The sequence below is a fragment of the Grammomys surdaster genome, unplaced genomic scaffold (genome assembly GCF_004785775.1).
Source record: "Grammomys surdaster isolate TR1022 unplaced genomic scaffold, NIH_TR_1.0 187, whole genome shotgun sequence".
Taxonomy (NCBI): domain Eukaryota; kingdom Metazoa; phylum Chordata; class Mammalia; order Rodentia; family Muridae; genus Grammomys; species Grammomys surdaster.
This window is the reverse complement of record NW_021604632.1, coordinates 5,564,233-5,586,814: the sequence shown is the minus strand read 5'-3', so window position 1 is coordinate 5,586,814 and position 22,582 is coordinate 5,564,233. Positions and strand designations below refer to the sequence as shown.

Here is a 22,582-nt window from a genome sequence, read left to right as displayed (position 1 = left end):
ACTCTTTTAGAAAAACAATGATAGTCTTAAAAAAATTAATTCTCTCTCCAGGATTCTAGGATCTCTGACAGCTCTGGGGATCCAAAGGCCAAGCCGACCTCTCAGTAAGGGGCATCTGATCAGGTGGTGCTGGGCATTTTTCACTTTGAGGAGAGATGTGAATGCTTTGTTACATACCACTGGTGTCTCTACTGCAAAGGAGGCAGCGCTTTCAAATGTGGGTCCAGGTTGTCAGAGTCACAGCCTGGCTCTGTTCCCAACTGGCCATGGGCTGTAAAAGCTCAGTGCTCAGTTCTCATCTTCAGTAGCCCTGACTGTAGACTAGAACCAGAGCATCTCTCTTAAAGGATGAAGGGGATGTCCAAGTGACCCATTCCACATAATGACCCGGAGTTCAGAAAGCCTCCCACGAACTAGACACTGAGATGGAGAAACAAAGCAAACATGGACCAAAACAAAAGATGACTCAGCCCATTCTTGGAACAAGCAAGCCATCACAAGTGTGCTGGTTAGTGTCTGTCAGCTTGACACAAGCTAGAGACACCCAGGGAGACTCCTTCAGAATGGCTTGCGGGCAATCTTGTGGCATTTCCTTGGTTAAGTATTGACGTGGGACTACACGGTGGTTTATGCCTTTAGTCCCAGCACTCGGGAGGCCCAGAGGCAGGTGGATCTACTCTTTGTGAGTTTGGGTCCAGGCTGAACTACAAACCTAGCTCCAGAACAGCTAAAGCTACACAGAGAAACCCTTGGGAAAACAAACAAATGAATTAATGTGGGAAGGGCCAGATCACTGTGGGTGGTGTCACCCCTGGGCAGGAGGTCCTGGGCCGTATAAGAAATATAGCTGAGTAAGCTATAAAAAGCAAGCTGGCAACTCTGCTTCAGTTCCTGCCTTCAGGTCCCCCGCCTTCAGTTCCTGTCATGACTTCCCTCAACTGTCACATATAATCCAAACACACTGTTTCCTCTCTAAGTTGATTTTAGTCATGGTGTTTACCACAGCAATAGAAAAGCAAACTGGGATATGAAAGCCCATAGTGTTTTGAAGTATTATGTTTTAAAGTTCCTGTGTGTGAGCAGGTGTGTGTGCACAGGTGTTTGTGTGTCCCTGTGTCAATGGAGCCAGAGGACAGCCTCAGGTGTCATCCTCAGAAATGCCATCCATTATCTTTTAGACAGGCTTTCTGACTGGTCTAGAGTAGCTGGCCAGAACCCCACAGGGATCCTTCCTGCCTCTGTCTCCCTTGTGTTCCATCCACAAGCATCCGCCATTTTGACACAGGTCCTGGGGATACTCACAGGTCCTTGCTCTTGCAAGGCAAGTGCTTTGTCAACTGAGCCCTCACCACCAGAGCCTCATTTCTCTTTTGGGGGTTGGCTTCAAATTCAGTGTATCCAAGGAGCCTTTTACAGCTCCTGATCTTCCTGACATGTGACACCACACCAGTGAAATCTTGGGGGGAGGATGTCCTAAACCCCAATCAGGTAGCCTCAGTGCCCTCCCCATCCCTATGGCAGGCCCAGCCTTAGCCACAGAGAAATGTTACCCATGACAAGAAATGGATGAGTGTCCACGGCAGAACATTTCCACTTTATTCTCTGTAAACTCTTCTTTGGTAAACAAGAAGACAGGGAAACCCAAAGATTAAAAGGAACAGACAAGTCAAGAACACAAGAAGAGGGTCGTCACCCTCCACAGTAGCTCTGAGAAGACAGCTATATCATTAGCAAGCTGGTGGGCAGAACCTGGAAACTCGGGGTCAGTGGTAGCCTGGGGAGAAAGAGGGGGTGGCGTAGCAAGAGGAAGGAGTCCACTCTGTGGGACTCAGAAGCCCAAATCATACAGCGAAGGAGATCATGCATGACGAGACTAGGGAAGCTCCACCTGTGCCCCACCCACCATCCACGTGGTTGGTGACCCACCGCAGGGACACCCGTCCATCAGGCCAGGGTTGGGCTGGTGCAACTCAAAGGAATGCTACCAGCCGCCCTCTCTCCATCGCTCCTTTCCCGCTCCACAGGCTGGTGTGTGCAGGTTGCAGGGGGTGGGGAGGTCTGGGAAGGAGTGTCAAGAGAGTCAGGACAGCAGGGGCAGGGTTTAAGGGAGGGGCAGAGGCAGTCCCTGTCCCTTCACCCCTTTACATGGGGGGCTCACTGCAGAGCACAATCTCCAGGTCCTTCCTGTAGAGCTTCCCAGCCTCAGCCAAGGACATGACACTCTTCCTGTAGGTGGTGAGCTGTTGGATGTTCATCTCCTAGGAGGGAGAAAGAGGTGAGAGTCGGCTTAGTGCATGGCCTCGCCCAAAGGAGTCTCCCGCCCCAACACAGTCATGAGCACACTGAACCAACCTTCCTTTCAACTCATCCTAGAGTAAGGAGTCTGCATGCAGAGAAGCATGGATTTTGCAGTCAGGTGGACCTGGGTTAAAACCCTCTCACTGACTGGTTGTATTGTTTTGAGGAAAGCAGTCAACTTTTCTGGGGCTCAGCAGCCTTAGCAGAAAAATGGGAACACCAATAACCCTTGTCTCAAGGAGCCATGGTGATGGCCATTGGTCCAGAGATGGGAGACTACTGTGGTGACAGTTGTGGTCATTTTATGACTCAAGTCTACTTCTCCGCCTCTCCAGAACTCCATTTCCTCCTCCTCTTCCTCCTCCTCCTCCTCTTCCTCTTCCTCTTCCTCCTCTTTTTCCTCCTCTTCCTCTTCCTCTTCTTGTAGTAAACTTTGGCAGATATCTTAAAAATACACTTCCCGTTTCAGGTTGTTGGTTCCTCATCTCAATTACACCAATGAGAAAACAGAAGGCTAAAGGCTAAGCTGCTTACTTAAAGGTTGGATTACCTCATCAAAAACATCTTCAGTCCCCAGAGCCTCAAACTTTACCTACTTACCTGGCCTACCTGTGTTTGGTCCCCCCACCTTTTGTCCCCAGGGTTCAACTGTCAATTGTTCTTATACATTTTGGAGACAACCTCTCAAATCAGCTATTCTCAGCTTTATGCCACGGTCCCCATCCAAAGGCATTTTGTAAACACTAAGGAATATCTCTCCTAACGTTGTCAAGTTCCTGAAAAAGGTCCTGTAATTTGTACACACTGGGGAAGGACGTGTGCCTAACTATGCATCATTTACATGTAATCAAGGAAAAGACCTTCTTTGGGGAGAGGTCATATCAACCCCAAGCTTGAAAAAAAATTTCCCAGGGGGAAGTGTGGCAGGGAGAGACAGCCTAATTTTATGTCTTGGAATTCTGTTCAAAACTTGGGAAAGGCCGAGCTACCAGAGCCTTGGGATATTGAGAACTATTGATGTTCATTTCCATCAGCCTATCCCTTCAGGAGCTTCCAGCAGTAATCTGCTTAGAAACCTTATCACAGCCCACACAGGCATCATTAGAACGAGGCCACGCCTGCTATGTGAGCTCACCCAAAATGGCCTTTTCCTTTTCCAGTTCAGGTGCTGGAATTTAGTCATGCCACTCTCTTCCCATTTGTCGATTCACTCTTCTAATGCCCAGGTGCCAAGCCTGGAGCCTGGCACACACAGAAGGCTCCCGTGTAAACAGCTTTGTTAATACCCCGTTCCTCTACCTTCAGAGTTGCTTCCAAATCCAGACTCCTTGCGTTTGTACGCACATCCCGGGAACACCCTGCACAGCTCCTGCCTCTGTTCCCCACATTAACTAAGCAGGAGCCCAGTGAGTTGATGATCAAGACATGCAGGTCACTCTGAGGTTTAGTGTATGTGTGTGTGTGCAGAGTTCACCAACCTCAAGTGATAGGCATGGCTTTATAAAGACTAATTAACCCAAAGCAAGTCAGCGATGGTTTTTTTCTTTCATATCCCTAATATTCCTTTGAGCACACATGGCTTCATAAATGATTTTCTGTTGGGATACAGTGTCAGGAAAACGGTTTACTGAGCTCTAATACTCACTCTGCCAAAGGCTTTCTTCTTCCTAGGAACTGTTTGAATCCTTATCAATTATTCCCCAGACTCATCTTATCTGGAGCACATGTAGGTAACATTAAAATGTAAATGTAGGTTCAAATCAATGAAGGTAGACACGCAGGGTGAAGCCAGAGAGATCAGAAAGTACTGGCAAAGAGGAACAAATGGACCCAGAGGCTGCAGCGAATTTTTTTTTCCTTTCTGAAATTGAGCATTAAATTTAGTTCTTATTTGGCAGCCCAGGCAGTTAGACAGCTCTAAAAGTTACAGAGAATTTGCTATTTAATTAAAGAAAGCAGCAGTCACTTTCTCAGTGAAAGCTATCTTCTGGAAGGTGAAGAAAGACAGATGCAAAGGCTGTCTTCTGGTTGCCATTCCACTGGATCCCTCCCACTGGGGGTACTGAGATAAGACCGTGTGTGTGTGTGTGTGTGTGTGTGTGTGTGTGTGTGTGTTAGGGTGGGGGACATTCCTGGAGGATTCCCAAGAGGCAGTACCAGTCACAAAATTGTGGGTTTTCTTGGCCTTTGAAAGAAACAAGCTCATCAGTGATTCTCTCCCAGCCTCTTCCCCAGTCCTAGATTCTCCAGTTAATGGATCTGGAAATTCTCTCGGCTGCTGCCCTCCCAAATCTCTCTCTGTGTTAGAAGTCTTTCATGAAAGCCATTTGGCTGGCACTTCTCCAGAACGGGCTACATCAACATTGCACTATTCACCACCATGGACAACGGCCAACGCAAGGGGGTGTAGGTGGCAAGGAGGTAGACAGGATGGATGGTTGACACAAGGAAGGCGATTATCACTCAGCTCTAAAAGGAGGAGAATTCCAACATGCTATCACATGGATGAGCCTTGAGTTCAGCATGCTGAGCAAAGTTAACCAACCATGAAGTGGTCACGTAATTCCCCTTCTACACGGCACCCACAATAGTGAATTTACAGATGCAAAATGGCAGGACAGCAAGGAGAAGATGGGAGACGGGATTGTGGGTATTGGGTTTCAGCTTCGAAGGACTAGACTTATGGAGACAGCGGTGCTTACACAGTGTAATGAACATGTTGCATCCCACTAGGACATATTCTTTTACAATGATAAATTTTGTTACATGTATTTTAAATCAACCAGAAAAAGACACCCCACCCCACAAATTGCAACTGTCTCGTCATCGAAGATCAGAGATAAAAGAATCCATCCCCGCTCTTTTTCTCTGAGTGTGCTCACCTCTCCCAGCCCTGGGACCCTAACCCCCTCCTGGGCTCAGTTCCTCACCTTCTTGTTCTTCTCATACAGATCCTTCAGGAGGGCATCCAGCTCATTCTCATCAATGTAGCCGCTTCCGTCCTGAAGGTGGCAGCAGAGAGCGGTCAGCACAGTGCTCTCAGAGTCATCCTGACCTCTTCCTACTACCTGAGTTCAAGAGCTCTGGTGTGTGTGTGTGTGTGTGTGTGTGTGTGTATGTTTGAGTGTGTATGTGTATATATGTGTGAGTGTGGGTTGTGTGTGTGACTGTATATATGTGTGTATGTTTGAGTGTGTATGTGTGTGAGAGTGTGTGTGCACGTGTGTGTGAGTTGTGTGTATATGTGAGAGTGAGAGTATGTGTATGTGTGTATGTGTGTGTGAATATGTGTGTGTGAGTATGTGTGTGTAAGGGTGTGTATGTGTGAGTGTGTACATGTGTGTGTAAGTTTTGTATGTGAGTGTATTATGTGTGAGTGAGTATGTATGTATGTGTGGGTGTGTGTGAGAGTGCATGTATGTGTGTGTGAGTATGTGTGTGTAAGATTTGTGTGAGTATGAGTGTGTATATATGTGTGTGAGTGTGTGTATGTGTGAGTGTGTGTGAGAGTATATGTGCGTATGAGTGTATGTGTGTATGAGTGTGTATGTGTGAGTGTGTGTGTGTATGAGTGTGGGTATGTGTGTGTGTGTATGTGTTTAGAGGGAACATCTAACCTTTCCATTTCTCTGCAAAGTGTTCAGACCATAGAAGGACAGAATAATGCACTTAATTCTGTCAATAGCAGTTAATACCAGACGGTTCAGCACAAATTGGCTTCTTTTCTGGTGGTGTTTCTTATTTGCATTACAAATATAAATGAGGCTGCAGAAGCTCAGAGATGACTGAGCATAGCTGTCCAGTCAACCTCGAACCCTTTTGTTATAAAGGAGACCCTCAGAGTCACCTGAACAGGGGACAGCTAAGATTAGGGTCGGGCTAGGATATGATTCTCACTCCCAAAGACCCAGAAAACAATTGATTGAGCTATGTGTGGAGTATGGGCACACCCATAGGCCGGTTATCCCAGCACTCAAGAGGCCAAGACCAGAGGAGGAAGAATTTGATAGCATCTTGGCTGCAAAGCAAGACCCTGTCTCAAAGTTGAAACCAAAGAAAGAAAGGAAAGAAGGAAGGAAGGAAGAGAACCAAAGCAATCAAACAAAAGGCCATTTCTCCTGTCATATCATGACCCAACTCCATCATGCCTACATGTGTCTCTGAGCAAAATCTGTGGGCTTCTGCCATTTATTTTCCCTCATAGCAGAAGAAAGAAACCACAGGCCCAGGTGCCCTTCTGGAAAGCCAGTCTCTTCCTACAGACCAAGCAATTCTGGTCATTGTCACCTCAGTCCTTCCCACCCCATACTGTTCCCTCTCACCTTGTCATAAAATGTGAAGATGGCATTGAACTCTTCTGAGGTCAGCTTCATACCCTGGAAAGACCAAAGAGTTAGAGAAACAAAGCCCCAAAGTATAAACGAGGGAGAGAGAGGGTAAATGTGTAAGAAATCATGGAAGTCTGCATGACTCTGGTGCATGTGTGTGCATGTGTATGTGTGTGTGTGCATGTGTGTGCATGTATATGTGTATGTGTGTATGTGTGCATGTGTGTGTGTGTGTGTGTGTGTGTGTGTGTTGGAGCAAAGGCAGGCAGAAGGCTGAAGATCCGAGAGATGAGGAGAATGGAGAAAGCCACAAGAAAGCAAAGCAATGTTTGTACCTGAAATTTCAGGAGGAAGTTTTCTTGTACAGGCAAGAGTCTGGAAAGAAAATATTAGAACAGAGATTAGAGGATATGCCATGGGCAGCAAGCCACTCAGACAGGAAGCAGGGTGTAGAGGAAGCATCCGTAACTATGGAAACAATCGCTGAGCCCTTTATAAAAGGAGTTGGTTGGAATGGAAGAAGAAGAAGAAGGAGGAGGAGAAGAAGAAGAAGAAGAAGAAGAAGAAGAAGAAGAAGAAGAAGAGGAGGAGGAAGAGGAGGAGGAGGAGGAGGAGGAGGAAGAAGAAGAAGAAGAATAGGAGGAGGAGGAAGAGAAGGAGGAAGAGGAGGAGGGAGGGAAGGAGAGAAAGAGAGAGAGGGGGGGGGATTTCCAGTTCCAGCTGGTTTTGTCTTGGATTCAGATGGGGACAGCAGCACAGAAGCCTGCCTGTTCAAAGCGACACCAGAAGCAGGAAAAGTACATACCTAGACATCTCTGAGAGGCCCAATTTACCATCTCCGTTTAAGTCAAACATTCGTAGCTGTTGGGGACAGAAAGAGGTAGCTGGGTTATCTGAACTTCTCATATAAGGGCCTCCACCTGCCGTCATCTGCACTGGGGTCATTGGAAGCGAGGGACCAGCCTCATCTCAGTCACTGGGGAAACACCTCTGGGGTGGTGAGACACAACAGCCATCACTGAAGGCCCACCCTCTTGGTTCATCTTCTCCTGGAGCTTTATCAGTTCCCATGGAAACAGAGAACCCCCAACCTCAATATCACTGTGCGAGTTAGTTCAGCAAGCACCTCCAAAGATGTATGGTGCTTTGAACTTTCACTCACTACCATGGGACATTTGACATAAGCCTGAAGCATTGGCAGAGAAGGGCTCCTGCTCATTTTGAAGCCTCGGGACTCAGGAGCCACACCCCACATCGCTAGGAGAGAGGCAATGATACCACTTACTATGGTTTGGGTGTACTCCTGGAGCTTAGGTTCATCATACGGCCGGTTGGCCTTCTTCAGGAGGTCGGACAGGAATCCCTGGAACACCAAAGGCCTGTTCAGAGCCCAACTTGTTCATTTAGCCCCCCCGCCACCTACCCAGTTACTTATTCCTTTAGAAAATCAAAGTTGACCTTTAAACTCTACCAATTACACAGCGTATAGTTCACTAATTTTCCTAACCCCTAAACATCTGTGGTACGACCATAAAGGCCTTTGGGTGGCTCCTGTGTACATACAACCTTGCACATAGATTAGATGGTAGAGGCTGGCTTTGACTCCCTTCTCAGAACTTAATAAAAGCCCTATCTATGCCCAAGGGTCACTGGTCTCCCAGAGGACCTGGGGTAGATATCTAAGTTAGATAGCCAATCTTCTGGAGTTTTCTCAAGAGTACCTATATTGGATCCTTGGGTGCCAAGAAATGTGCTTTAGTTGAATGCCTGGTCCTGTAGATAGATCCCTTTTGCTGGCATAGGACTTCTTCAAAGAAGTCCAGCATCTGTGCCAGGATCAAGTACCCCTAAGGAGACCACAATCCCATGTTCCCATTCAGCGTCCTTTCCCTCCTGGTTCTTTGGACCCACTAAGACTCTGGCCTTGCTCTTACTCTCCATACCCCCAAAGTTGATCTTCAAGCTCTTACCCATTAGACAGCTTACAGTTCCCTTCCTTCCCTAGCCCCTTAACATTTGTGGTGTGAACAGAAAGGCCTTTGGGTGGCTCTTGGGTACATGAAACTTGCCCTCCTCTCTCCTCTTTACCATCCCTAGGACCCATCGTACCTTGAGCTCATTCGCTTCGATGTAGCCACTTCTGTCTGTGTCATACTTCCGCCAAGCCTGCAACAGGAATGTCAACCTATTCACAAAAACGTATCAAACCCTGCCACCCTCTTCTAAGTTCTCTTTAATGGGACAGTAGGGTCTTGCTGTTAAGGATGCTAGAGTCTTCACTTTAACATGGGACAATGGCTTAGCCGGTCCCTTCAGTGTCACAAAGGAAGAAACGAGGGAAAGCCTCTTAGTCAAGGTTACATAGAAGAGGAGAAAAACCGCCTGGCAAAGGCCTCTTACTTTAATCTGCTCTAGGCTTAGGTCCTCTTTTGTATTTACTGTTTGTTTTGTATGCTGAGGGAACTATGGTGTGCTCATCACTGCATGCCTGTGGAGACCAGGGAACAATTTGTAGAAGTTTTCTCCTTTTAACATGTGGGCTTTGGGGTTTGAACTCAGGTTGTTGGACTTGACGGCAATCACCCTTACCCACTGAGCCATCCTGCTGGTTCCTAGGTCCTCTTATGGATCATCCTATAAATTAGGGTTGATTTTTTTTCTAAGGGCTAACCAAGCAGTTTTGATCAGGGATAGGGCAAGGGCCTGATAGATCTTAGCTTTGGGTATGAGGTCTCCTTTAATTGATGAGGAGTGAGGGAAGAGGCAGGGATGGGAGGTAAACTCAGGAGGGAACAGGAACAGGCCTGGCTACTACGTACTGTTCTCATTCTGCCATCCCCCGATAAAGATTTGCCGCACAGCAGCAGGTAACTTACAATCTCCTGAGAATATGTGGTCCCATATATTAGGGCTCTGAAACCATCAGGTAGGGGACGGAATGTCAGGGACGGAACTGCCTGGGTCTGTGACAGAGTCCCAGAGAACCTGGCTCCCCTCAGTCTTTGTACTATATTTCTCTCTCTCTCTCTCTCTCTCTCTCTCTCTCTATATATATATATATATATATATATATATGTATATGTATATGTATATGTATATGTATATGTATATGTATATGTATATGTATATATATGTATATATATACATATATATATATGCACACACACATATATACATACGTATGTATGTATGTATGTATGTATGTATGTATATAATTTCTTTCAAAATGTGTTCCTTTGATTTTTCTGCCCATCACCCCTGGCTCCAAAGCCACACCTGAGCCACACTAGGTTTCTTGAGAGGGAAAGGCAAAGTCAAATCTCTTCCCTGAATTTTCCTTCCAGCATGGGCTACCTCTGTATGAGTGCCTCTTGTGTTCTTGTTTTGACAGGAGTCTTAGAACTTGTGGACAATTTAGGGTCTTTCTTTTATTTCAAATAAAAAAAAAGATGTGATTTTCACTCCATACTAGGATATCTGGTCTTGGTTTTCCTTAGAGTTATGAAACACAAGCAAACCCATACTCTAGACAGCTTGGGTAGCTGCCACCCAGTTCTCCTCCGCAGGGCAAAGCATTCGGAGGCTACCCTAACCATTATCCTGCAGCAGGTTTGACTGTACCGTCCCCCACCCCCACCTCTACTCTCTGCTGGCTCTAAGCTCTCAACTTCCTTTTCCTTCTACCAAGGTGTCTTTATTCTCATCTCATTCTAGGAAGAGAGAGTTAAAGAGGCCCAGGCTATGCAGAATCTAAAAAGAAATAAAAGAAAGTCCTGAGGTAGTCCTAAAATTAGATGTTAAAGGTTGTACCCAGCAGGATGGAGTCCACGGGAGAACACAAGCCTTTCGGACCTCTGAGGGACCATTTCATGTTTGCAGATGCTAAGAATGGAACAAATGGCTAACCCTAGGAAGGGGTGGGATCCCAGGAGGTGTGTGTGAGAGTGAGGCTGTGCTTGCTCTGCAGACATGCATGGGTTTAGACGGGTAAAGTCACACAAAAGTCTAGCATCACATCAGTCATGTGGAGAGAAACTACATCGAGACACACACACGCACACACACACACACACACACACATGGGGGGGGGGCTTGCTCCTTTGAAGCATCCCTGACTCTTGAAAGCTATATGCATCCAGATGGAGTGAGGACCAATCTCTGCATCTCTACAAGAAAGGAAGCAGTCGACACAGTCCTCTCTTCCTTTTCCCCTCTTTTTTTTTTAATTTTTGTTTCCTTCCTTCCTTTCCCTCCTCCTTCTCCTTCCTTCGTCCCCTTTCCTCTTCCTGCATTTCCTTCTGTGTTAGGGAGAGAACCCAGGGCATTGTACATGCTAGACAAACAGTCCACCACTGAGCCACATCCATCTTCAGCCCACATCCATTTTCTATAGATAATAAATAAATAAATAAATAAATAAATAAATAAATAAATCAACAAACCAATGAACCCTGGGGATGTACCACTTTTCTTTGACACAGGCAAAAGTACTAAGGACAGAATTCAGAACGGTCAATTACTGACTTATAGAATCTTGCCATCTCAGAAAAACTGGAGAAAATCCTTTAAATTGCCATAAAATTAAACCCATATCTGATGTTCGGGCAAACTGCACTGAAAAGAATGAGTCTTCCAGCTTGAAAACTAGGTCTTTCCAACCAGGGGATCTTGTGGAGGCCTGAGTGCCTGATTCAGTGTGGCAGAGGGTCTACAGGGATCCAGGTGTATGATACCTCGGCTACACAGACCACACCTCAAACAGTAGAGCCCTGTGGGGTGGGGGTCTAGCATCTCCCAGGGACTTTCTGCCGGTGTTAGGGCAGGCCTTCCCTGAATATCGGAGGAAGATAGATCTCCATGTGCAGAGAGAAGGCTCACCTCCATAAACTCGGCGCTGGAGCCCACGTGCTGTCTGAAGCACAGAAGGAAATTCTCTTCGGTCGGCAGGATTTGCGCCAGCTGGGAAATATAGAAAACCACATCAGTGTGAGAGGGGGAGGCTCGGGGAACTGAGCCAGCTTTCCCACTGGAAGAGCGGAAAATGGCCAGCAGACAAACGTATGGAAAGAAGTGAGATGCCTGGGATGATCAGCTCTACCACCAGGAAAGGGGAGCCTTTACCACCTGGAGTGCTGCTTTATTGGTTGCAAATTAAGACTTTAACAACTTCATTCTCAAAATTTGCAAATCCCCACCATGTATCCAACACCATTAGCAGCCCACCTAACTGCTCTGCGCCCCACTCGCTTCTCTCCCAGGATCCCTGGGCTAAAGCTAATCCTAATTAGTTTAACCCACTCCTCCTTCAGGAGACAATCCCATTCCCCTCACCAACGATTGGCCTTGGAATAAGCATGTGACCCATACTGGCCAATGACATGTGAGAGGCGGGCTACTGTGGATTGTGGGGAAAGTTTCCTCGCTTTTAAAGAGGGGCGCACTCTGCAAACGAACATGGTTGCGTCTGGATGTGATTTCTGAAGCGTTTGCAGTCCTCTGGCTACAAGATTGGGGAAGACAATGGTGTGTTGTTATTGTTGTTGCATTTTGTCTTTGTTTTAAGCAGGGGACAGAGCAGAGAGGCAGAGCCGGAGCCACCTTGACCACAGCCTCGTTCTTTAGTACTGTCTCTTGACTTAAACGAGAAAAGAGTAAACCACAGCCAAGTGTCACACAGGACCCAAGACGCGTTTGTAAAGTTCCAGTGACACATGGCCTCACCCATTCTGGGGCTTATTTCCAATATCTGCTCCCCTGTTACAACGGCAGCATTGAAGAGTTGCGGGCAGTGACACCACAGCCCATAAACCTCGAAAGATTTCTTACAGGTTGTGTCTAAGCCTTTTAAGTTGATCTGCGGTGCTGTTCCTCAGTGACCTGAAGGGCAACCCCCAGCTGGATACAACTCCCTCCCAACCCACCACCCCGCAGGTGAACTACCCTCAGCTAAACTAGAGCAGCCCTACTGGGGAAGGTCTATGCTTTCCTCAATTCTTGGGCAGAGCAGCCTGTACCCAATGACTTACTAGTATGAGCCTCCAGGTGAAACAAAGAATTCTATTGGAGATAGGCCAAGGCAGAGATGGTCTCCCAGCTTACCCTTCTCTTTGCCCTTTGCAAACAATCCTCTCTTCCTTTCTGGTCTCTGCAGCACGCCACAACCCCTGGGATCACTGTCTCAAGCTTCATTTCTAGAGCTTCTTTCTGGTCTATCGCATTTGAACCAATATATCTTAGGAGACCAAGGCCCTGATTTGTGGGCTACCACTACCATTCCTGGCCTCTCGACCACAGCTCACAAACTGATGATCACGGTTGGCAGACATATTTATGTGTAAGTTTGAGTATATATGTGTGGGTGTGCATGTATGTATATGAAGGCACGTAGGAATTACATGGACTGTATGTCATGTATGTAAATTATCTATGTAAAATATATATTATTTGGATGCATTTAGATGGGGTATACATACTCCTATTAACTAGTCCTAAATTTGACTTACCACACATTTGCAGTAACTGTTGGATCCTGATAGCATTTAGGGACCAGACCCTAGACCATTCTTTGTTACTTGCTCTTTCCTTGGGTGACACACAGAGAAAGTCCCAACTCCTGTTTGGTTGGCTCAAGTGCTCAGGTAGGGATGTTTCCTGCTGTGCCTGAGCGTGGGGAAGTGGGATGGGCACAAGGACTACAGCCTCCGCAGGCCCCCTGGCTCTCCTCAGCCACGCCCCCTCAGCTGCCACGCCCCCTGGCTCTCACCTCAGCCATCTCAATTTTCCCATCTGAGTTCTTATCATACTTCTGCATGAACTCCTTCATCTTCTCTCCAAAATTATCGCTCTTGGACATCTGTGGACAGAGAAAGGAGGCTGATCTTGCCGCCATGTTATGTAGAGTTGAGGATCTCAGTGAAGCAGGGCTGGGCATCGTTTTGTGTCCTGAACACATGGCTCAGAAGCGTGTGGCGCCTATGCTCCGGGGGTCAATCTCTGCTTTAGAGCGGAGTCACATGATTATCGAGAGGACACAGGACACGTGGGCATGTTCTGTACCATGTGATTAAATGCACCCTTTGATGTTTGAGATGAGTCGATCCACGATCCGCAGCTCCGTAAAGGATTCGACCTTATTCCCACCACTCCAATGTGAGTTACAGCTCTTAGCACAACGCGGCTACACTCAGCACTCCACAATAGGTTCTGACCCCTTTCACCAATACAAAATGAATCACTCACTTGTCTCATCAAAGACACGCTTGCAATTCTGCAGTCCTCTTATCTGATTTCATGCTAGAAGGAATTCGAGGGCATCATACTGCTGAGGGGGAGATTTAAACCTTCCACTCAACTATTCTAAGCATAGAAAAATAGATTACTTATTAAAAGTCCCTTTAGCCTGTTATCCCCCAACTTAAACATAGTGATCTCTTGACGGTCTGGAACCTTTCCCTGGTTTGGGGTGTGGCTGAGCTGTCACCTTATCCTCAGTCAATGCTGCAGCTCCTCTCCCACCCCAAGGACAACTACTCTTTTGATTCTTGCCTGGGGCCCTTCCACTGAGGTTTCATGCTTCTTGAGATTGGCCCAAGAGAAATTCTACAAACTCTGAGAGCTTTTTTCTGGATTCTTCTATATCACCTTTGGCCTTTGAATCTGATCTCAATGTACCAATCTTTGTCAGTATCTATCTATATTTACAAATATGGAAGGTTTGATGCCAACTACTTATCATAAATGTGGGTAAATCCTAATAGAGGTTTACCACGGTCCCCAGTGGGCAAGTCATCCCTGCATCTCACACGTAAATGGAATCCAAGATGCAGTGACTTTCCTCAAGTTCACCCAGGTAAATACAGCTAGAGATTGAAAGCCTAGCTCCTGCTCCCAATATCCACATGAGAGATGCTCTGGGAACTGGTCCTTGATGACAGCAGTTGGGATTGCTATGGACAGACTTGTCAGTCACCCTCATGGCAGCTGAAGAAGAGACTGACTAAGAGGATGATGGTTAGATTTGAAACACTCCATTAAACACATTCTTCTGTGTAGCTTATGATCCCAGAGTCCGTTTTTAAAAGCTGGGATTTCTGCATCCTGGGTTCATATCAACCTAGTAATGAGGGCTGATGAGAGATCTGTTGGCAAACATATCTGTGCACCACCACCAACTCTCTTACACCCACGGCTTCTGCATGTTTCTCATTGGGGTACTTTGCTGAGCATAGAACCAGGAGCTCAGACTTAAGTGATTTCTCTTAAGAACAGAGCCCAGAGTATTTGCTAGTAGGTAGTGAATGGATGAGACAGTGGGTAGGAAGCAAGAGACAAGAGAGACCCTCAAAGGAGCCAGAGGAACTACTGGTGGGGAGTGGGCCCCATATATTCCAGACTAGACATGGGACACAACAAACCAGCTCTGGTCATTTCCTGTCATTTAGGGACTAGGCCATGATCTTGAGCCACTGAGTACAGTTCAAAGGTCATGACTCCTCTATACCAATAGGATGGTCAGGGCCCCTCAGTTTTCCTCTGTGTCCGTACAGAGAAGCCAGCCTTTGTTGGTCTAGAATACTGGATCTGTTCCCCATTCTCCACCAGGGGACATTTGATAATGTCTGGAACTTTTTTGATGTTTTGTTTGTTTGTTTGTTTGTTTGTTTTGACAGGTTCTCATCTGTAGCGCTGGCTATCCTGGGACTCACAATGTAGACCATATTGGTCTCAGACTCACAGAGATCTGGCTGCCTCTGCCTCTCAAGTGCTGGGATTAAAAGTTTGCACCATCACACCCAACCTAGGGCATTTTTGATGGCCATGACTTGGCTATCTCATGGGTAGATGCAAGCGTGCTGGAAAATCACTATAATATAAAGACATCCCTCATGACAAAACTATTCAGCCTCAGGTGTCAACAGTGCCGAGGCTAGGACACTCACAGACACTTTAGGGTTCTCTGAGAATCCTATCTTGAATTATCAACCCCTGGGACTCTGAGCTGTGTTCTCGGGAAAAGATATATTTATACACACATAAACACATACCTATATAGTTTGGGGCATTCATCAACTCTTGGTTTTCATGATGGCTATTTCTCTAAGACACCCAAGGAGGTTCAGATGAGGTTCTCTTAAGGGAAATCTGGCTTTTCTTTATATATTTACAAATGAAAGACTCTTTAGTGCCAAGATTGGAGAGACCCCAGGTCTCTAGATGTACCTTGGGACAGACCATTCTTAAGACTAGATAGGTCAAGATGACAGAAAACCCTGAACATGAGGGGTAGACACAGACTTACCATGCCAGAACCTTTCCTTGCCTTCTCCAGCTCTTGGAAGAAGTTTTCTAGCTCTTTACCTTCAATGTACCCATTTCCTGGAAAGATAAGTGAAAATAAAGAAAATAACAGAGTTAACCTTAGAGTTGAATATTAAGACTAGGAAGTCATCACCTCCATGGAGAACTTTTCCCCACTAGTCTGCAAGCAGGTATCTTGGCCAGTCATGTTAAGTATGGGCCCTTGTCCTCAGAGCACTTGCAGGCACATGTTCAAGATTAATAATGAGCATCCTTGGAGTACTCAGCCAGCAGCTGCAGAACACTGGAGAAATGGACATCTGGTCAGCTGGCAGAGATGGCTGCTGTTCCTGAGCATGCGCTGTGTGCTGGAGGTCCCACGGGAAGCATCATCTGCATCAGGATTTGTCAGCAGACAGTAGTCCTGGGACTAGGCCTAAGCTGGGTTTCTGAGCTTGAGAAGGCATATAGAGTTGGGGAGTGTTCTCCCAACATCTGTCTGGAACCCTAGAGTGTGACTCTATTTGGAAGTAAGGTTTTTTTTATAGATGTCACTAGTCATGACAGGTGTGAAAGCATAGAGAAGACAGGGGCAACAATTAGAGCAACACATTTCCAAGCTAAAGAATATTGTAGATTGCTGCTGCCTCTAGAAGTTGAGGCAGAACACAGAGACAGAGTCTCTCTCCCAAAGCCTACAGTGTATGCATGTGCAGATGTACACACACACACACACACACACACACACACACACACACACCTTGATTTCAAAGTTCTATTGTGTTAGGTTACCCAATCTGTGGTGCTTTGCTACGGCAGTCCCAAGAAACAAATATAGAAGGGATCCATGGGAAAAAATTATACAACCCGTCTCATCTGCAGAACGGCTTATTATAGTTAAATAGTTCTGCTTGTTATTTGAGACAACATCTTACCATATAGCCCAGCCTGGTCTCAAACTTATGACCCTACTGCTTCTGCCTCCCAGGTGGTAAGATTATAGCCATGTGGCTTACGTGAGACTTTTTGAGAGAGAGAGAAAACAAGTGTATATGCTCATGGATGTGCAGGTTGTGTGCACCCATGTGTGCACATATGAAGACAAAAGTCAATGTTGTACACCTCCCTCTATCACTTTCTGCCTTATTCTCTCACTAAACCTGGATCTGATTATTTTGGCTAGATTATCACGGGTTTAGAGATCTGCCTGTCTTTTCCCCAAAAGTTCTGGAGCTACAGATGTGTACAGCCACATCTGGCTTTGACACAGAAGCTGGGAGTCAAACTTGGGTCTCCACGCTTGTGCAACCATCTCTCAAGCTGCTAGGTGACAGTTTTCTGTTTATAAACCACACAGTCTATCATGAGTGTGTCCCAAGTATCAGTATTGTTTGAGCCCAGGTGTCAGCATCTGTGTGCATGATGGGAATGAACCGGAGGAAAAAGCACACTGATCATAAGAGGTCTGAAGGTCAAAGCCTGACTTTTCTGAAGGTCATATGAGTGAGAAGTCATATAGGTTCTTACAACTGGAGCCTGAATGATCCAGACACCAGTGCTGACATGAGTCTACAGCCAAGGTCACTGGTCTGGGCTAGCACTTATGGAAGGAACTCAGGCAAGGAGGGCTAAGGCAATGGTTCTAGAATTTATTGCATATTGGGATCTCTTGGGGATCATTAAAAAATATGAATGTCTGGCTCTCACCACTAGATATCCTGATATCACTAGCTTGGGCTGTGAACTCAATGTCGTGATTTTTCTTTTTTAAGGCTCCCAGGTGATTCCCTTGTATAGCAATATTAGGCAATCACTAACATCAAGTTCCTAATCTGATCAATAGCAGGGGAGCAAGGTCCCCATAGAGGAGGTCCAGCCTGAATCGCTAAGAAGGTGGTCACTTTCTTCAAGGGCATATGAAATTGCAGACTTAACAAAACAACCACACAGAAGCATTTGCCTTGGCCTCTGTGGGTAGCATGGGGGTGAGAGGCTCTCTCCAACCTCTTTTCCTAGTGCCCCTGAGGTCTTAAGTCCCAAATAAATAACCTCGGAGGCCATCCCTCCTGGGGAAGATGCTTCAGTAAATATAGTACAGAGAGAATTGGATGAGATGAATTATGCATTTATTTTTGTCCGCAAAGAAAAGGTGATTACTGGGTTCCTCCGGGAGGAGGCAGTTGTCTTTTCTTCTAGGATGTTCTACAAAGTACTTCAGGAGAGTTGGAAATTCACAAGAGGGTGGGGTTTGTTGGTCTGTGAGGCCAGCTTCGGTGAGGTGGGGCGACCAGGAGCTTTCTAGGCAAAGAAGCAGAAGTGTTGGCGATCCACTGAGTTGGCACCTGGTGGTAGCTCTGACCTGACAGTTACCCCATGACTTAGATGCAGATTTCCCCTTGACCATGGGCAAGTGCAAAGCCTTGGTCCTTACCCTCTTCCCCTAGGAGGCTTTACAAAGTTAGGCAGGGAACCAGAGCTCAGCTCTGAGTCATCCATCTTCAGCTTCCAGCATCCCAAGGCTAGGGTGAGTAGAGCCAGAGCTGAGAGAGGGAGCTTAGAGGTGGGCCTATGAGGATGTGTCGCAGTCCATGATGTAGAGGCTACAGGGGCTGGGGGCAGGAGCTGAGCTCGGGTGTGTGGAGAAGTGTGTGTTTCCCGAGGGAGTCAGAAGGTGGGTAATGGGAAGAAGAGGCAGCCACATGAGGAAGAGCTGTACCCACTCGTGTCTGCATAGCATCCCTTACCAAAAACCCTCCCCGAGAGTCCCACTTCCCATGGCTGGTAATGTCCTGTCATTTCTCTGTCCCTCTACTTGCTGCATAGAGGGTTGGTAAAGTTACCAGCCCATCTTATCTAGGGACTGATACCTGTTTCTCCTCCTGGGACACCCAGACTACGAGTATGGCCTCTCTAAACCTCAGTTTCTTCAATGGTAAAATGAGAACAGTGATAGTTCCTCGTCCTGTGACCAATGGAGAGATGCAACTGAAGAACTTACAGTGCTGACCCACACTAGTCTCAACAACGCCAGTGCAACAGGCACGAATCATCACCACCATGGTTCCTGCCTCTGGCCCCATGTTAGGAACACTTTGGCCTTGGCCTGCTAGATGATGATGTAATGAAATAGAGGTGATTCCCCCCTCAAGGATCTTTGGGCAGGACAGGCCTCAGTGAGCAGTCAAAGGCAATGGGAAGAAGAAAGAGAAGGAAGAATAAACTTAGAGGCAGAGAGAGGGCACCAGGAGCTGAGATGGTGGCTTCGTGCAAAGAAGCCCCCTTCTTGGATGCATTGAGGAACAAAGGGGTTCCCACATACACCCATGGGGGCATGATAAGAATCCCCATGTGCCTTCCTGAACGAAAGGAGAAAATTTAGCTCCATGCAGTGAGCTTTAGTTTCAAAGGGAACAACGGTTCCAGGCTGCAGATATGGCCCTGTTGCTACAAATCACAGAGTGGTCCAAAAGTGTGTGACCAGCCATTGAAAAGGCCAGACAGGCTATTTAAGGTGGAGAGTGAGAAGCAGGGAGTGGACACACAGGTCCTGAAGAAGGGCTTTCACCACTGAAGGAACAGGCATTCCCTCCAAGGCCACCCCCAGCCATCACTTAGCATCATTTAACAGGCCCTTTCATGTAGGGCTGGGATACAGGAGCAGTTAGCCAACATCCTTCTAGGAAGATTTAAGCGCTGGGTGAATGGTTTGCTTTTTCTGTGACCTTGTTACAGTTCTGGGGATGGGGGGGGGTGCACCAAGTAAATCTCCTGTGGATGGGCATTTATAAAAGATGTGGTTACCATAGTAACCATCATTGCTAACCTCCTTCAAACCATGAACATTAGGGAGAGGGGGCTGAGAGGGAGCTGGGGGCCTTGCATCCTTCCTGAGCCTACTTTTGCTTCCATATTTCACCACTGTGTACCTCAAAGCTAAGGACAGATAGCATTTCATTATTATTAATCTGACCAGAGAGGATTGGAAATTTTTGACTGAAGGATTCTGTACCCTAGAAAGGTTTATTGGTTCCTCCCTGAGGTTTGTATGTACAGATTTTCTGAGGTGAGCAGGCAAAAGGTACCCAAGGAGGAGGGACTGTGCCACAAGTTTCACAACTGTCCCTTGCTCTAGAACAAGCCGGTTCCTCTGGGCTCTGGTTTCCCTCTCAAGTGAGCAAAACTACTTAAACCCTTTCTACTTGATAAGTCGTCAGGAGAGCCATTCAAGTAATGTTTTGGAGAATGTAATGTCTCCTAAAAATAGAGCATCCTTCTTCACTCCCTCACCTCTTCAACCTTAAGGGTTTCTGACAACTTCTGGTCTCTTTAGAATGTTGGTTCTCAACCAGAACCCTGGGAAACTAAACAGCAAATCCATTGCCTGTGCCCCACACACCAGGCTTTCTGACTTAATTGATGCAGTGCGCCTGTCTTCTCAGCTCCCAAGGCTGACAGTACGTCTCAAACACGAAGGTGTATAACCATCACCTGGGGATCTTGTTAAAGTAAAAAGTTTACTTTGGTAACTTTAGAGGACCACAGAAGAGCTGGCTGTTCCTGCGTGGTGTGTGGACTGGCGGTAACCTGGGAGCTGGTTAGAAATGCAGAATCCAGCTCAGTGGTCAAATGCTTACAAAGCACATATGAGATATTCGGCTTAATTCCTAGCCCTGACCTCCCAAAAGGGCAGAATCATAGGCCCCTCCCTCAACCATCCGGATCTCTCACTGGGTGTGGTGCGCATGGATCTGTTGTTCTCTTGCTTCCTGTGGTGGCAGCATCAGTATGCTCGGGAAGCTTGTTAGTGTTTGTGTTACTTTGCATAGCAGACACTGGCCATGCCCAAAGACCTTCCATCTCTGCCTTGTTCTCCTTAGGTTTCTGCCACACAAGCACATTGATGTTATAACCCTACCCTGGAAAAGAGGCCTTGTGGGGGTCAGATGTTTCCATCACACGGCTAACAGAGATTACCGTTTCCTTTTGCTCATCCCAGGGATAAGATCTGCCCATAGGTCTACTTGTCTGGATTTCTCTATCCATCTCACCTATATGTAAGCTCCCCGTCACACCTCTCTCCTAGTAGCTCCAGAATTTAAAAATGCCCCAGATCTGCAGCTCAGAGAAGAACATTTAGATACTCCCATTTTAATCTGCTCTTGGGCTCAGCTACTTCTGGAATAGGGCTTGGGAACTGGGCTGGGTCCCCTGAACCTGTGGACAGCTGGCAGCCTGACACTGGGTTGAGTCCCAGGCATGCGGAGGCCAGAAGGAAAGGGCAGATTGAGGGAGAGAGGTAAGACTGCAGAGAGCCAAAGAGAAGGGGAGGAGGCCAGAGCCTGAGGGTCCAGATGGGGCTGGCTGGGCACAGGAGGGCATCTGATGCAATCTGCCAGGAGGGATGCCAGCCGGCCGGGTGCTGCAGAGGCTCTGTTCTTGAAGAGTCTAGTGCCTGCTCTATTAATTCTGGCTCCGTGGGAATTGGGGAAGATTTCCCTGAGGGGTCTCCTGAGCCCCAGCAACCTCCCCAAGGCCTTAGCTAGTAAAAGCACCTGTGTCTGGAGTGGGAATAAGCAAAGGGAGGGACATAGAACACCTGGGTTGGTGGCTGCCTGGGCAAGAGCAAGCTGAAGTATCTTGTCAGTACAAACACAATACCTCAGCCCTGCCCCATGGCTGCCTCTCCAGGGAGCCCCTGCTCTTCACAGACCCAGCTTCCCTACTTCTGGCTGGTGCAATCACAGTGGAAGAGGTGAGGTGATGGCTACCCAGAGGCTACACGGCTCAGAGTTGATAGACCGAGTACACTCCACACCAAAGGGAACTGTTAGTAAAATAATCAGTGTAGCGGTGAAGGAGACTAGGGGACCAGGCCGTTTCTAGGAGCTGCCCGACGTGAGCCAGGAGGCTTTCCCAGCAAGCCTTCATGGTGGATGCCAAGCTGGGGCCAAAAATGTCTACAGGGCTTCACTACAGGTTTAGAAGAAAGCCATTTTCAAATGTATAACACCTTCGCCCCAGACCTAGACCCCACTGACTGGAATGAACTGAGACCCAATGTCTGCATGCTGCTGAGGTCAGAGGTCAACCTCAGGTGTCAGTCCTCAGATGCTATCCGTCTTTTTGGTGGTGGTGGTGATTGTGGTTTTCTTTTTTTTTTCTTTTAGACAGGGTCTCTTGCTGACCTGCAGAGGCAGGGAGCTCCAGGGAGCCAGCTTCCTCTCACCTTGGGATTGCAAGTGTGTTTCTACACTCTTTGATTTCTTTTTTTAAATGTGGTTTCTGAGGATCAAACTCAGCACCTTATGCCTGCAAAGGCAATGTTTTACCCTGTGGGCTCTGAGTCTGTGATGGGTTTATGATAGCGGTTCTGGTGAACTGCAGGCGTACTAGTCAGTCAACATACAATACGTAGCACACACACACACACACACACACACACACACACCCCACACAATAAGTAGTGCAATACGTAGCACCTACTGTGCCCTGTACTCTTGATCTCACAAGTCTTTCATTTAAGGTCCTATGAGCTGTCATTTAGTGTGTGTGTGTGTGCGTGTGTGATGTGTGGTATGGGGTATATATATGTGATGTGTGATATGTGGTGTATGTGTGGTATATGTATGTGGTGTGGTATGCATGTGTGTGTGATGTGT

The 22,582-nt window shown here is 47.0% G+C and overlaps 1 protein-coding gene across 4 annotated transcripts in view; it reads right to left on the bottom strand.

Moving 5' to 3' along the window:
* Window positions 1–1,561: 1,561 nt before the first annotated feature.
* The window catches only part of Calb2 (calbindin 2), a 25,824-nt gene continuing 4,803 nt past the window's right edge, over window positions 1,562–22,582 (bottom strand). The window contains exons 2-11 of one of the 4 annotated variants that reach the window (XM_028768705.1): window positions 15,925–16,001; window positions 13,390–13,479; window positions 11,505–11,585; window positions 8,736–8,792; window positions 7,912–7,989; window positions 7,432–7,487; window positions 6,962–7,001; window positions 6,621–6,674; window positions 5,229–5,300; window positions 1,562–2,255 (exon numbers count right to left, since the gene is read on the bottom strand). In XM_028768705.1, coding sequence (XP_028624538.1) covers window positions 2,142–2,255; window positions 5,229–5,300; window positions 6,621–6,674; window positions 6,962–7,001; window positions 7,432–7,487; window positions 7,912–7,989; window positions 8,736–8,792; window positions 11,505–11,585; window positions 13,390–13,479; window positions 15,925–16,001 — 719 coding nt within the window. In that variant the 3' untranslated portion in view covers window positions 1,562–2,141. Of the gene's footprint in view, window positions 2,259–5,227; window positions 5,301–6,620; window positions 6,675–6,961; window positions 7,002–7,431; window positions 7,488–7,911; window positions 7,990–8,735; window positions 8,793–11,504; window positions 11,586–13,389; window positions 13,480–15,924; window positions 16,002–22,582 lie in introns of those variants that run through there. The other 3 variants (XM_028768704.1, XM_028768706.1, XM_028768707.1) reach the window with 3 other exon arrangements.